Raw genomic sequence first — 16,370 nt, forward strand, 5'->3', positions numbered from 1 at the left:
ACCAATGATATATATATATATATATATATATATATATATATATATATATGTTTGTGTGTCTGTGTTTGGCCCCACCACCATCGCTTGATAACCAATGTTGGTGTGTTTAGGTCCCCATAACTTAGCAGTTCGACAAAGAGACAGATAGAATAAATACTAAGCTTACAGAGAATAAGTCCTGGGGGTCAATTCATTCGATGAAAAGCGCTGCTCCAGTACGGCCACAGTTAAATGACTGAAACGAATAAAAGAAATAAAAGAATGTAGCTGAGTACTCCACAGAGAGACATATTCAGGGAGATTCAGCATGACAAACCAAATGAGACACAGCTGGCCCCTTTTGAATTACAGGTACAACTCATTTTTGCCAGGTGAGTGAACTGGGACAACGTGCACCATCAGATATTGAACCCAAGATCTCATGATCGTCAGCTGAATTCTTTAACCACCAATCTTCCACCTTCATGAAATTGCATTTATATGGAGAAGAACTTTTGCAAGATGTATGAAATAGCCATTAGTATAATCTTTATTAGCATCAACACCATTTTCGTGCTTTTTCTTTAGTTAACTTTTTTGCAAACTGTCTAAATATGATTGGTCAAATTCCACCAAAGTCCATCAAACTCCACCAAGTGCCACTGTGCCTCCTAATCTGAGGGCTCACGAGAGCTATCCTCGGATGACACCATGTACTTATGAGACTGCACTAGGAGCACGTGAAGAATTCTCTGTAGGGACTTCTGTATTCCTGGGTACTCCTGGCAGATCTGTTCTGCAATTGCCGTCAGTGTCTGCAGGTTGTTCAGTTGTTTGGTGTACTCCGAGTGATACGATGTCTTCGACTTGCACAGCATCTTGTAGCGCTTGTCCTTCACTTGCTGGTAATACTTGTTACGACGCTGCTGCTGCAGGAGGTCAATCATTTTCTGCAAAAACAACAAGAGATGGTTGAGGGCCCCGAAATATTTAAGGACAAAACACTTACATACATTACAGATACAAACCAGACAACGGACTAAGTGTAAAAAGAGTGTGTGTGTGTGTGTTTAATCATTATCATTGTGATCTGTAAAGTGGTTGGTGTCAGGAAGAGCATCCAGCTGTAAAAATTCTGCCAAAACAGTCACAGAAGTCTGGTGCAGACTTCAGCCTGGCTGGCGCTTGTGGAACCGTCCTACGCATGCTAGCATGGAAAGGTGGACATTAAACAATGGTGATGGTCGTAATCATGATCAGCATCGCCATCATTTAACGTCCATTGTCCATGCTGGCATGGGTTGGATGGTTTGACGAGGGCTAGCATGCTGGCAGGCTGCACCAGACTCCAGTCTGATTTGACATGGTTTTCTACAGCTGGATGCCCTTCCTAACATGCCAACCACACTGAGAGTGTAATGGGTACTTTTACGTGCTACCGGCACGGGTGCCATTTGTGAAAGACCAACAAACGCCCACCTTGACGACAGAGGGTCGATAAAAAGGGAAAGAAGTTGGCTAAATCTAATTTAAACATTAGCCTCAGAAACAGCCACTACATTGTTGATGAGACTATTATGATCAAAATAGCAGCCAAATCTCCCTAAAAACACACCTTACGACAGAAAAAAACCTAGTCTCTTGTATACAGGACATATTAGATATAAACAGGATTTTGTTAGTTACCCGGTACTTCAAGTTGGTGCTTTTGTCAATCTGCTCAGTCGTGTCATCAAGGGTAGCCTTTAGCTCGTTACAGTCGACTTGTCGGACTTCTAATTCATCACCACAAACGTTCTGCTTTTGTTGGAGCTCCTCGAGGTCTTGAGCCAAGTTACTGGTTTCCTGTTAAACACAAACAGTAGGAATATAAGCACTTGAAATACATGTGTATACACACTTTTAAAAACAAGCAACATTGATCAAAGACCTCCAATAAAAACATCAATTTGGTGCCACCATAACAGACCTGATATTGTTCTATGGGGGAAGGAACAAAAGCCATGCATTGCCGTAGGGGTCAGCTGCCCAGGGGATGGGAATATACAACCAAAAATCCAGGAAAAAAAAAAGAGAACATCTATGCTGAACTATTGAGAAGTCTGCAGTTACTTTATCCAGATTACAAGTTCAGGTTTATACCTGTAATTATTGGGGCCCTGGGATAGGTAGCATAATGCCTAAATACCAATCTTGAGAAATTAGGCTTTTCAAAACCAGAAAGGAGAAAGCTAATTCAAAGACTACAGATTCAAGCAATCACTGGAACTGTGAAAATCTGTAAAACTTTCCAGAAGTTTATCATTTAAATATATATATGAGCATGTCTAGATATGTAGCTATATGCATGAGAATACATACATAAAGCAAAACATACAAATCTGCACATATATATATACATACATACTTCAAGAAAACCCCTACAGACAAAGTTGACAATATTGAGACCCAAACCAGCAAGATATTGTTTTATAGAAGCACGAGGAAGAGATTCTGTTGCAGAAATCAACTGCCCTCAGGACACTAATGTGGCTAGAAAAATACAAGAGCAAAAGGACATTTATGAACCATTAAGGGGTCCGCACCGAAGATACACACCTGTCTTCGTCTTTTGTTTTTTTTGTGTCTGTGTCTGTCCCCACCACCATCACTTGACAACTGATGCTGGTGTGTTTACGCCCCCGTAACTTAGCGGTTTGGCAAAAGAGGCCCGATAGAATAAGTACTAGGCTTACAAAGAATAAGTCCTGGGGGTCGATTTGTTCGACTAAAGGCGGTGCTCCAGCATGGCCGCAGTCAAGTGACTGAAACAAATAAAAGAATAAAAAAAACTACTTGAAGACCTTCGATGGTGGCTGTGGGTCAGTCAGGGTCACATCGACTGACCTTCTGTATTTGGGAAGTGAGGAACAGATAGGGGATGAGGTGGGCAGTGGAGGTGGGCATGGGTGGAGGGGAGGGACGGACAGTCGTTGGGGGTTCGCATCCACTCACCTTCTGTATTTGCTTGATCTTCTTCTTGGTCTCGTTGAGTATTTTGTTCAGTTTCCCCTTGGTCAACGGCTTCCTGGACTGCTGGATATCCCCCAGCGTATCGATGTTATCACGCCTGAAATTACAACAACAATCTGCTACAACAGAACCCTAACATGGATCCCTAGATCCAGCCTCAGCCGTGATCTTGGGACCTAATGGTTGACCTACTATACCACTTAGCGTACCTATTCGTTTAGATCATAAATGAACTAAACCCCTCATATTCTATATATATAAGCGTGGAGTGTCTGCGGAGTCCTCAGCCACTTGCACATTAATTTCACAAGCAAGCTGTTCGATTGATCGGATCAACTGGAACCCTTTTCGTCATAACCAATGAAGCGCCATCTCTCTCTCTCTCTGTCATATATCATCATCATCATCATCATTTAACATCCATTATCTATGCTGCCATGGGCTGTCATGCTGGAAGGCTGCACCTGATTTGAAATGGTTTTCTACAGCTGGATGCCCTTCCTAGAAAACCATGCTAAATCAGTCTGGGTCCTGGTGCAGCCCAGTCAAACCGTCCAGCTCATGCCATATATATCTATATATATATTTCTATACAAAGGGCTTCTTTTAGTCTCCATCTACAAAATCCTCTCACAAGGCTTTGGTCAACATAAGGCTTATAGTAGAAGACACTTGCTGCCCAAGGAGCCACGGACAAGCAGTGGAAATGAACTGCAGACTGAGTGGTTGCAAATCAAAATACATCTTACCTGGATAAGAATCTCTCGGTGTCCTGAATCATGTAGTTTTGTTGCCGCATCAACTGTGAGAACCTCATCTCCATCCGGTGGATCTCAGACTTCATCGATCTGATCTCTCCTTGCTGGAAATCAGCGTCGACGGCACTGCGCGTTTCTTTCAGGATCTGGATCTTCCTCTCGACAAGCATGATCTGTTGACTGCAACAAGTGGCGACACCAATGGGGGTTAACATAGAAACAGCAACAACAACAACGACATGTGATTATCGCAATAGTCATGACAAAAGGGGTGGTCAGATGTAAGGTGTGTGTGTGTTTGTGTGCATGTATGTATAATGTGCGTAATTGTGTGTATGTATAATGATGTGTGTATATAGTGACACATACAGTAACGTGACTATGGGTGTGTATATAGTAACATTGTGCATTCAGTGATGTATGTATGTGTGTGTAAACACACACACACAAACAAACACAAATATATACCCTACCACGAACACACACACATATATATTTACACACACACACACACATATATATGCGTATGTGTAGTAATTTGTGTATAACTATTGTGTATATAGTGACTGCTGAATATAGTGATGGCTGTGTATAATGATGTGTGTATGTGTGTATAAAGAAATGTATATATAAGTGGTATGTATGTATGTGTGTACATATATACGCATATATAACCAAATAAAGGTAATACACTTCATTAAGGAATCATAAATCTAAAGATTTCTGAATCGAAACAGCTGTCAGTTTCTGCCTATCAAATCCACTCCCAAGGCTTTGGTCAGCATGAGGCTGGTGCCACTCAGTGGGACTGAACCTGGAACCATGTGGTTGGGAAGCAAGCTTCTTACCACACAGCCACTATATATATATATATATATATATATAAAATTAATACAGACAGCTGTGTGCAATGTTTTACCAAAAAGGAAAACTATAATTGTCACTAAACATGACCAGGGCGATAGAACACCTACATTGCTAGAAATAAGAGCTAAAAACCTATAACGCTGTAGTTAAAGCCCATAATTGTATACATTTATAGAGTCAACGACGGCAATCACCCAAAAACACCAGCTGAGAAAAAAAATAAATATATATATATATAAAATGATGTGTGTATATATTTAGAAGTGTATATAGGTCGACAGTGATGTGTGTACTTTGTAATAATGAACCCAGGAATACCTCATTGTACCCAAAGTACCCTTCTCACGTACTCACTTCCCTCCATGGTACCCTCTTATAGTCTGTTTACTCTCTCCCTTCACCTCTATCGCACACTCCCTGGTATCATTGTCTCGCTTCGGCTCCTTAATTTACTCACTCTGTCTCCACTATGTTCTGCAGCAAATCTTCTTTCTCGTCCTTCACCTGCTCCAGCTTGGACTGTAGCTCGACCAAGTTCATCTTCTCTTCCTGGCAGGAGAAACAACAACAACAAGGAAAGATACATTGGATAATGTAGTCCTAGATACACTATGTCTAAATAAAAAATGGGATGGTCATGGCTGGAACATTTTTGATCATAGGTCTGCTGGATCAAGGCTAACCTGGGGTTAAACAACAAAGGACACATTAGACAATGTAGTCCTAGATACACTGTGTCTGAATAAAAGATGGGGTGGTCACAGTTGAAACGTTTTTGATCATAGGTCTACTGGATCGGGACTGACCTGCGGTTAAACAACAGCAACAACAGAGGACACATTAAATAATGTAGTCCTAGATACATTATACCTGAATAAAAGATGGGATGGTCATGGTGGGAAAAAACTCTTGATCATAGATCTGTAGGATCAGAAGCTGATCTGTAACTAAGCAACAAGGAAGGGCACATTAGATAATGTAGTCCCAGATACACTATGCCTGAATAAAAGATGGAGTGGTCACAACTGGAACGTCTCTGATCATAAGTCTACAGGATCAGGACTAACCTGTGACTAAATAACAACAACAAAGACGGACACATTAGATTATGTAGTCCTAGATACACTATGTCTGAATGAAAGTCAGGATGGCCACATCTGGAACCCCCCTTGATCTTCTGGACCGTAACAACAACGAGAATGGCACCGTACCTTTAGTGTTGCAATGAAGTCCTTCTCCAGGATGTTGATGCTGTGGTCCACATCCCCGACCAGGTTCAGCTCCTTGTGGATCATGTCGTTTAGTTTAACGATGTCGTTAAGGCAATGCTTGATGCTTCGGTTCAGGTCGGCCTTCACACAGTTCTGCTTGTTGAGTTTCTCTGTTGGGACAAACAGACACGAGAGAGAGAGGTTAGTGGTGGTGGTGGTGGTTGTGGTCTTGGTGATGATGATGACGACGACGACGACGATGACGATGATGATGACAGTGATAACAACAATAACACCAACAACAATAATTAAAAACAAAATCCAGGTGACAGGTGAGAAGCCACAACAGTAGAAGTCTTAGAGAAATCCTTACCTTCTACACCTCCCCCTCGTCCCACCTTTTTCCCTCTCGTCCTGCCCTTTACCCCTCATCCTGCCCTTCCACTTGTCCTGCCTTTTCCCCTTCGTCCTGTCCTTTTCTCTTGTGCCACCCTTCCCCCCTCCTCCCGCCCTTTCCCCTTTGTCCTGTCCTTTTCTCTTGTGCCACCCTTCCCCCCTCCTCCCGCCCTTTCCCCCCTCCTCCCGCCCTTTCCCCTTCCTCCTGTCCTTTTCTCTTGTGCCACCCTTCCCCCCTCCTCCCGCCCTTTCCCCCCTCCTCCCGCCCTTTCCCCTTCGTCCTGTCCTTTTCTCTTGTGCCACCCTTCCCCCCTCCTCCCGCCCTTTCCCCCCTCCTCCCGCCCTTTCCCCTTCGTCCTGTCCTTTTCTCTTGTGCCACCCTTCCCCCCTCCTCCCGCCCTTTCCCCCCCTCCAGTCCAGCACTTACGTTCCGTCCGTATCTTCTTCTGCGTGTGAATGATCAACTCCTTCTTCGAGCTGTCCATCTTCTCCACCTGCTCCTCCCTCTCCTTCAACACGTCCACCAAACCACGCTGCTTCTGCAGCCACATCTGTTGCATGGTGGTGATGTTCTGGTCAATCTCGTCGATCGACTTCTGCAGTGACCGTATTGTGGAGTCCAGGGGACCGAGTTCGATGCCCTGAAAGAAAACAAGAAAAGCATCACAGTTGGAAACAAACATTAAAATGGGATCTTTGGGGACCAAAGGAATACCCATGTGGTCGCACGGTAAGGAGCTTGCCTCGCAACCACATGGTTCTGGGTTCAGTCCCACTGCATGGCACCTTGGGCAAATGCCTTCTTCAACAATAGCCTCAGGCCAACCAAAGTGGATTTGGTAGACAGAAACTGAAAGAAGCCCATCATACACACACACACACACACACACATATATATATATATATATATATATATATATATATATATATATATATATATACGACAGGCTTCTTTCAGTTTCCATCTACCAAATCCACTCACAAGGCTTTGTTCAGCCTGAGGCTATAGTGGAAGACATTTGCCCAAGGTGCCACGCAGTAGGAATGAACCCAGAACCATGTGGTTGGGAAGCAAGCTACTTACCACACAGCCACGCCTATATTTTTCACTTGTGGACATTCATTAGGCAATGGCCATGCTGGGGCATCACCTTGAAGAATTACCACAGGTCTACTGGATTACACCTGATGACTACACCTGGATTACACCTGAAGCTAAACAACAGCAACAACACTGATAATGTACCTTTACGTGGTATTGTCACGGAAGCTTTTTACAAGGTACCAGTACCAACGACGCCGCAAGATTGAAAATGCTCAGCTGGAGAGGAACGCAGGGGACAAGCCCGACACCTTTATTAATTTACTTAATTACTTACACCTGCTTTGTTAATGAGTTGTTCCAGTTTCTTCTGGCAGGTGTCAACCATATTCTGCTTCCTGTTGACGAGGAGGCTGCGCCGAACAATCTCCAAGTCGCACTGGTCGATAATTTTGTTCTTGTTGTTAATCTCGATCTCGTATTCTGCGAGGAGAATCTCAAAATGCTTCTTCTGTGATTTCAGGGATGTCATACTGAGTAAGATGCGGGAATAATCATTCTCAAGGCATGTTTTGGACGCCATCTGGTGAGTAAAAAAGAGACACATATGTAGGTGTGTGTATATATATATATATATATATATATATATATATATATATATATATATATATATATATGTGTGTGTGTGCATATGTGCGCGTGTGTGTATGTATTTGTATATATACGAGGGGGTGCCGAAAAGTTCCAAGCTTTAAGGATATCACGAAAGTCCCAGTTGGGGACCCAACCTTCCAGGTTCTTTTACAGGGCTTAGAAAAACTGAAGGGACCCCTGCAATAAGTGTGTGAATCTGAGAAGGGAATATGTTGAATAAAACCATAATTAAGTGATCCTTTTCTATTTTGTTTTACCCCAAATCAAGAACTTTTCAACACCCCCTTGTATATATACATACATACATAAGTGTATATGCAAAGAGTGCCGAAAAGTTCCTGGCTTTTAAGGGTGTCATGAAAGGCCTGGTTGGAGACCCAACCTTTTGAGTTCTTTTATAGGGTTTAGGAATAAGGACCACTGCAATAATTGTGTGAATTTGAGAGGGGAATATGTTGAAATACCGCTAAGTATTTTGCCCAGCATTGCTAACGTTTCTGCTTAGCACACAATCACTCCTGTGCCTATAATATATACAATGGGCTTCTTTCGGTTTCCGTCCACCAAAAAATCAACTCACAAGGCTTTGGTCAGCCTGAAGCTATAGTAGAAGACACTTGCCCACAGTGGGACTGAACCTGGAACCATGTGGTTGGGAAGCAAGCTTCTTACCACACAACCATACCAGCACCTATATAAACATACACACACAGAAACATATATATGTATAGACTTTACCCACATTGATGCTTGTGTGTGTATGCGCATGTGTGTGTGTGTGTGTGACAGTTAAACACAGAACGAGGGGTGTGGTCTTACCAATTGCTCAATTACGATCCTATTCTGGGAAGTCAGTTTATTCACATATTTCGCTGATTTTTCCATCATCAATTGGGTGTTGATCTTATCCATTATTTGCCCTTCCAGAATCCTTGTCTTGTTCACCTGATTCTCAAAATCCTTCCTCATTTTCACCAACATATCCTCCATGTTCGATTTGAACTGTACAACGAAATAACAAAGAGACACAAGTAAATGAAGTTTCTGTTTTTTAATAGAAATTCTTAATTTTTATGACTTTGGTAGGAAGTCAATTTCCCACCATGTGTAATGTCTCTTTTAAAACTTTTATCGCTGTGGGATACAAAAGGAAGTCTTTCCAAGAAGTAAATTGGCAAAACCAAATTTACTCTTTTAGTTGTTTCAGTCATTGGACTGCGGCCATGCTGGAGCACCGCCTTTAATTTGATAACAATAGAAGCAAACCTGAAAAAAATATGACATGTATAATAGCAATGAAAAAGGTCCCTGTCCATTAAGGTACAACATGCATTATCGTGGCACTCTGTCGGTTACAATGACGAGGGTTCCAGTTGATCCAATCAATGGAACAGCCTGCTCGTGAAATTAACGTGCAAGTGGCTGAGCACTCCACAGACACGTGTATCCTTAACGTAGTTCTCGGGAGAGATTCAGCATGACACAGAGTGTGACAAGGCTGACCCTTTGAATTACAGGCACAGCAGAAACAGGAAGAAAGAGTGAGAGAAAGTTGTGGTGAAAGAGTACAGCAGGGTTCGCCACCAGCCCCTGCTGGAGCGTCAAGGAACTTTAGATGTTTTCGCTTGATAAACATTCACAATTCCTGGTCTGGGAATCGAAACCGCGATCTTATCACCGCGAGTCCGCTGCCCTAACCACCGGGCCATTGTGCTTCCACACATGCATCATAGAGATAGTCTGAAAGGGTTAACATTATTTTAGGATATCGGGGGACAAACAAGGGCAAGCATTATTGCATTATCTCACTGCATTTGTCCTGAGAAGATTCTCTTCAGTTTCCTTCAGGAGCTGACTGTATGTGGAATATTGCATCTTCAGCTCCTCGTACTTCTGTACGGTGTTGTTCAGTTGTTCCCGTATCATGTCCACCTCACGTTGGCCCTTGTTCAGGATCTGGGTCAGCTTCTCGTTCTCCTGTTGCTCCTGCATTGTGGACTTCTTGTAGCCGTACACGTCGCTCTTTAGGACCATCATCTGCTCTTGAAGTTGCCTGGAATGGAGAGAGAGAGAGAGAGAGAACAAGAGGAGAGTAAGTGAGAGAGGGGGTGAGAAAGAAGGCAAAAAGTAAGTCAGAGATGGGGTGAGGGCGAGAGAGAACAAGTAAGAGAAGGAGATTAGGAGAGAGAGAGAGAGAGAGATGAGGGAGAAAGGGTGAGAGTGAAGGTGAGAGAGAGAGGGGAAAGAGGATGGGAGAGAGAGAATGAGAGAGGGAGGGAGAGAAAGAATGAGAGAGGGAGGGAGAGAGAATGAGAGAGGGAGGGAGAGAGATGAAAGAATGAGAGGGGAGGGAGGGAGAGGATGAAAGAGAATGAGAGGGAGAGAGAGAGAGAGTGAAAGAGAGGAAGCAAACAAGAGAGAGAGCAGGTAAGAGGTGGGATGGTCATGCTTGGAACCTGTCTGATATCATAGGTCTGCTGGATCAGAGCTAGCCTGAGGCTAAACAACAAGGAAGGACACAATAGATAGCATTTAAAGAGGGGATGGCCATGGTAGGAACACTTTGGATCGTTGGTCTACTGGCAGCAGTACTACACACGTGCACACTGCCCTCTTCCCACACACCACTACAACCTCCAGCACCACCACCACCACAACCACTACTACTACTAATACCACCACCACCACCACCACCACCACACTTACCTGAGAGCGTCCAGTGCGGCCGAATAAGCTTCGTCCCTCTTCTTCATCCCCAGCAGACTTTTGCTCCAATTGTGGTTGATGAGTTTTTTTTCTTGGTTGATCAGCTGACAAAGACAAACAGACAGACAGACTTAGTACAAGCCCATAGCTGTTTGAAATAGGGACCAGACGAACCAGTGAGAGAGCTTCTATGTAATCCCTTGACCTCACACAATGTAACGGTCAAATCTCCCATCAAAAAAAACACTCTGCTCCCTTTAATCCTTCAGTATCTCAACCAGCCAGATCCAGCCTCTCATACCTACCCTACAATGTCGTTCTAAAAATAAACAAGTGCATTATCGAAACCCCAAAAGCTTTGAGATAATGCTACCCTGTAGCACGTAAACTGGCAATATCTGGCCCAACCTGTTTTATGGTCAAACTGGCCAAATCCAGCCTCTCACACCTAACTGCAATGTCATTGTAAAAATAACTGTAGTGAAGCGTGTTCTTTGAACTTTGGGCCTCATGGAGACAGTGACAAGTGACCGAGACCTTTGGCGCTATGCTTGTGCCTGAGAAGACGCGTCACATCAAGTGAAATCGTAGTAATGGCCAATGCCAATGTTGCTTATCTGGCACCCGTGCCGGTGGCACATGAAAGCACCTGTGCTGGTGGCACATAATAGCATCTGCGCCAGTGGCTTCCCAACCATATGGTTCTGGGTTCAGTCCCACTGTGTGACACCATGGGCAAGTGTCTTCTACTATAACTTTAGGCCAACCAAAGCCTTGTGAGTAGATTTGGTAGAAGACGGAAACTGAAAGAATCCCTTCATATATGTGTGTGTATGTTTTTGTCCCCCACCACTGTTTGGCAACCGGTGTTGGTGTGTTTATACCCCTGCAACTTAACAGTTCAGCAAAAGAGACCGATAGAATAACTACCAGGCTTAGAAAAACGAAATAAGTCTTGGGGTCGATTCATTTGGCTAAAACCTCTTCAAGGCCATGCCCCAGCATGGCCACAGGCTAACGACTGAAACAAGTGAAGGCTAAAAGATAGACATAAGACCTTCTAAACAACTTCAACAAATCTCTGAGTTTGTTCACTTATCCAACCCACACACTCAGCCAAAATTAACAGCAGCAGTAGTAGTAGTTGATGGAGAGAAGGAGGTGTCTGTACTCACCGACAGCTGTAGTTCAGCATCGTGGAGAATGTTCCGGATGTTCTTCGTCTCCTCCAGCTGTAACTTGTACTGAGTGTCGTAGAGTGCAATGTCATTTCGTAGTTTGTTTGTCCGTTTCACGAGTCGGTCGACGAAGAAGTCCTGTTGGCAATAGAAATCATTATTACCATCACCATCACCTCTACTACTATTATTATTATTATTATTACGGAGATGTACTTGCATAGCAAGTGACCTGATCTGAGATCGTGTGCTGGAACGAAAACAAGTGCAGCGTGGAAGATGTTTATAAGTCATTTAAGAAACACACAAAAAAACGTTAGATTCACTTCAACATTTAAATTTTATTTGCCAAAATATTTTCGATGCTTTGAGACCGCGACTTGTTCACTGACAAAATTCCATGTATTATTATTATTATTATTAAAGATGTCGCACAGCATCCAAAATCGTGATGTTGTTGATTGAAGATATTGTGTCTACCGGGGGTTTGTGCTGTTTGTCAAGTCACAACAAGGATCTCAGACAGACAGCACTTCATGCAATATGCATATTATTATCACTATTATTATTATTATTATTATCATTATCATTATTATTATTATTATTATCGTTATTATTATCATTATTATTATTATTATTATTATTATTATCATTCTAAGGTGGTGATCTGGCAGAATGGTTAGCACACTGGACGAAATGGTTAGCGGCATTTCGTTGTTACTACGTTCTGAGTTTGAATTCCGCCGAGGTTGACCTTGCCTTTCATCCTTTCGGGATCGATTTAATAAGTACCAGTTACACACTGGGGTCGATGTAACTGACTTAATCCCCTCCCCGCAGAATTTCAGGCTTTGTGCCTGTGTTGGAAAGGATTTTTAATAACCACCACCACCACCACCACCACCAACACAACTACCACCACCACCACCGCTCTGCCCCTGCCCCCTCGTCTCACCTGTCGCTTCTGTTCTGTCTCAGCCATTGCTATGTCGGTTGTCGTCTTCTCCACGGCCCTCATCAAAAGCTTGATGTCTCCTCCAACCTCTTGTTTGGTCTGCTTCAGGTAGAACCTGTGGATTTCCATGTTCTCCACGTCTTGCCTCAGGCTGTTGGCTGCAATCAAGGTCACACAACATAATGTCACAAACCATCATCATCATCATCATCGCCACCATCATATCACAGGTCTGCTGAATCAGGACTGACCTAGCACTAAACAACAACAACAACAACAACAACAATGGACACATTGGATTACGTAGTCCTAGATCAGCGGTTCCCGACCCTTTTATTTAAGTGAGGTTTCCCATGGACCCCTTTTAATATGCTTATCCTTATGTATACTAGGTCTGATCAATAAGTATCCGGACTGTTGCCATAGTAACGAAGCTAAAGCCCACAGAGTGGAACCGCTTGGCACAAGTTGACCTTGGACTCTGCTGTGCATGTGTACTAAGTTTTAAAATTTCTAGCTCAGTTCCACTGTTTACAGCAGTGCTTGGAAGAAAGGTGTGTAGCGTGTGATTGTCACATTGGCCATGACAGGAAGAGTTGAGCAGAGAATCTGCATCAAATTTTACCAAAAGCTTGGCGATACCTGCTCAGAGGCCTACGCAAAGTTTTCAAAATGCTTTTATTGTTCTCAACACAATCAAGGAGATCTGAAACCTGTGTGTCTTTTTGGTCAGCTGAAAGCAGTTTTGGTACAAACTTGGCAGACGCGCGTCTCATACCCAAATCTTCAGTGATAATGGACTGCACTGAACCGTAACTAATCTGCACATCCTCTCATAACTCACGGATGGTGATTCAACGATTTCCCCTCACACCTACAGGCGCATCTGTGATGCTTTTCTCAGTTCTGCTGGTTAAGGGTTTCCCAGAACATTCGTCAAATCTCAACATTTTTTATGGCCATCTTAGAAACGTCTGGACCACTCATACACTTGGGTGCGGCTCATACATTCCTCTCCATACACTTTCTGCAACTTTGCGTAGACCTCTGAGCAGGTGTCGCCATGACAACTGCTTTTGTCGTGGTCAATGCGACGATCACATGCTACACACCTTCCTTCCAAGCACTGCTGTAATCAACGGATGTGAGCTAGAACGTTAAAACTTAGTGCACATGCACAGTAAAGTCCAAGGTCAGTCTGTGCCATGTGGCTTCACTCTGCATGTTTTAGCTTCGTTACCATGGCAAATCTCGTATATATAAATATGAAATTTTGAATTTAGTTCACAGACCCCTAGTCCAACCACCAGGGTCAGCGGAACCCCAGGTTGGTAACCACTGACCTAGATACACTGTGCCCAAATAAAAGTTGAGGAAGATCATGGCCGAAATGCCATGAAGTACCAAACCATGTTTTCTGCTGAGTATTAACTCGCTCTGAGACGACGAACAGATCTGCTTGGTGTTCTTCACGAGGGCCTCTTCCCGATAACGAACCCCTTTAAACGTGGTGTACTTGTCCTGTTCTTCCTCCAGGTGCATCTGCTTACTGGCCAGTTCCTGTTGCAGACCGTACAAATGCACGCCGACATCCTCTTTCTCCTGCTTCAACAGTTTCAGGGGTTTGGTCTGTCGAGAAACAACGAAAATGATAATGGAAGCTTGGGAAACATCGTAGAATTCTTGACAACAACAACGATAACAACATCAGCAATAACAACATCAACAACAAACCAATAAGGTGAGGCTCTCTATATAGAGCCATTCCCCAACTATTAGAAATAGAAGCCAAAACACTATGAAATCACACTCTAGTGTCTTGTGCACTACGGTGTGATTTCATAGTGTCCAACTGCAAGTGTCTTTTACCATAGCCTCTGGCTGACCAAAGCCATCCAAGTGGATTTCACAGACAGAAACTGAAAGAATCTTATCATATATATATATATATATATATATATATATATATATATATATATATATATATGTATGTATATATGCATATATATCTATATATACATATACAATGTAGATGTATGTGTGTGTCTGTGTTTGTTCCCTCACCACCACCACCACTTGACAACTGGCGTTGGTGATTTTACTTAGCAGTTCAGCACAAGAGACTGACAGAATAAGTCCCAGGTTTTTTTTAAAAAATAAATACAGGTGTCGATAGATTTCGACTAAAAATTCTTGAAGGTGCTGCCCCAGCATGGCCAGTCTAATAATTGAAACAGATAAAAGATAGAAAGATAGTCCTGTGAATTCCTGTGTGTAGAATTTCTGAAAAATTCCCCCAAAATGAAAAAAAAAGGTTATAAGGGGTTAAACGGGATCCTGGCAAATATCAATTAACCCCAAATTCCTTGATTTACAGGGGGGGTGAGAGAGGGAGAGAGAGGGGAAGAAGATGAGGGTGAGGTGTGAGACACTACTTACAACTTCCAGCAGCTCCAGCTTGGTCTTCTCCATCATCTTCGTTAGGTAATTCTTCAACGACGTTTGGAACCTGATCATCTTCGGCTGAGATGAGAGAAAGCGAGAAAGGGAGATGTCACATGTCGGTCATTTCGATGGGGGGGAAAAAAAAGGAAAAAGGAGGGCCATTTCAGTATCGATAATATATCACATGGCATTAGATGTGTGTGTGTGTGTGTGTGTTTATGTGTGTGTGTGTGTGTGTTTATGTGTGTGTGCGTGTGTGTGTTTGGCGTAACTGGCCCATTAAAAGCACCGTTCAAACGTTGAAGTGAAACAATAGTCCTGGCACGTAACAAGAACAGTCCACTTACATGATCAGGATCCAAGATAAGAAATGTGTGTTCTTCATCAGCCGGGGTTGGTTCATCCTGCAAGATGCTGCTGTCTGCCGAGGTGGTCGTGTACATTGTGTCAGTCGCTGTCGGAAAATAAATAAAAAAAAAACAAAAACAACAATCAGAATATACATACATGTTTTTTATTCTTTTATTTTTTTACTTCTTTCAGTCATTTGACTGTAGCCATGCTGGAGCATCGCTTCTAGTTGAACAAATCGACCCCAGGACTTATTCTTTGTAAGCCTAGTACTTATTCTATCGGTCTCTTTTGCCGAACTGCTAGGTTACGGGGACATAAACACACCAGCATCGGTTGTCAAGCAATGGTGGGGGACAAACTTGTTTTTTGTATGTATAATATAGGCGCAGGAGTGGCTGTGTGGTAAGTAGCTTCCTTAACAACCACATGGTTCCGGGTTCAGTCCCACTGCATGTCACCTTGGGCACGTATCTTCTACCATAGCCTCGGGCTGACCAAAGCTTTATGAGTGGATTTAGTAGACGGAAACTGAAAGAAGCCCATTGTATGTATATATATATGTGTGTGTGTGTGTGTGTGTGTGTGTGTGTGTGTGTGTGTATGCGTATGATTGTGTGTCTGTGTTTGTTCCACCACTATCACTCGACAACCGATGCTGGTGTGTTTACGTCCCCGTAACTTATCGGTTCGGCAAAAAGAGACCGATAGAATAAGTATTAGGCTTACAAAGAATAAGTCCCGGGGTCAATTTGTTCAACGAAAGGCAGAGGCTCCAGCATGGCCGCAGTCAAATGACTGAAACAAATAAAAAAA

The 16,370-nt window shown here is 43.1% G+C and overlaps 1 protein-coding gene across 2 annotated transcripts in view; it reads right to left on the reverse strand.

Annotated features, from left to right (window-relative positions):
* Nucleotides 1-506: 506 nt before the first annotated feature.
* LOC106881814 (coiled-coil domain-containing protein 40) overlaps nucleotides 507-16,370 on the reverse strand; it is a 20,585-nt gene continuing 4,721 nt past the window's right edge. Inside the window, exons 3-18 of one of the 2 annotated variants that reach the window (XM_014932329.3) lie at nucleotides 15,551-15,657; nucleotides 15,198-15,281; nucleotides 14,168-14,387; nucleotides 12,759-12,916; nucleotides 11,801-11,941; nucleotides 10,626-10,729; nucleotides 9,729-9,972; nucleotides 8,739-8,921; nucleotides 7,603-7,848; nucleotides 6,651-6,864; nucleotides 5,828-5,997; nucleotides 5,074-5,165; nucleotides 3,741-3,929; nucleotides 2,974-3,088; nucleotides 1,666-1,824; nucleotides 507-929 (exon numbers count right to left, since the gene is read on the reverse strand). In XM_014932329.3, coding sequence (XP_014787815.1) covers nucleotides 651-929; nucleotides 1,666-1,824; nucleotides 2,974-3,088; nucleotides 3,741-3,929; nucleotides 5,074-5,165; nucleotides 5,828-5,997; nucleotides 6,651-6,864; nucleotides 7,603-7,848; nucleotides 8,739-8,921; nucleotides 9,729-9,972; nucleotides 10,626-10,729; nucleotides 11,801-11,941; nucleotides 12,759-12,916; nucleotides 14,168-14,387; nucleotides 15,198-15,281; nucleotides 15,551-15,657 — 2,705 coding nt within the window. In that variant the 3' untranslated portion in view covers nucleotides 507-650. Of the gene's footprint in view, nucleotides 930-1,665; nucleotides 1,825-2,973; nucleotides 3,089-3,740; nucleotides 3,930-5,073; nucleotides 5,166-5,827; nucleotides 5,998-6,650; nucleotides 6,865-7,602; nucleotides 7,849-8,738; nucleotides 8,922-9,728; nucleotides 9,973-10,625; nucleotides 10,730-11,800; nucleotides 11,942-12,758; nucleotides 13,401-13,826; nucleotides 14,388-15,197; nucleotides 15,282-15,550; nucleotides 15,658-16,370 lie in introns of both variants that reach the window. The other variant, XM_089344764.1, reaches the window with a different exon arrangement.

Source organism: Octopus bimaculoides, chromosome 28, assembly GCF_046866305.1.
Source record: "Octopus bimaculoides isolate indiv1 chromosome 28, ASM4686630v1, whole genome shotgun sequence".
NCBI lineage: Eukaryota > Metazoa > Mollusca > Cephalopoda > Octopoda > Octopodidae > Octopus > Octopus bimaculoides.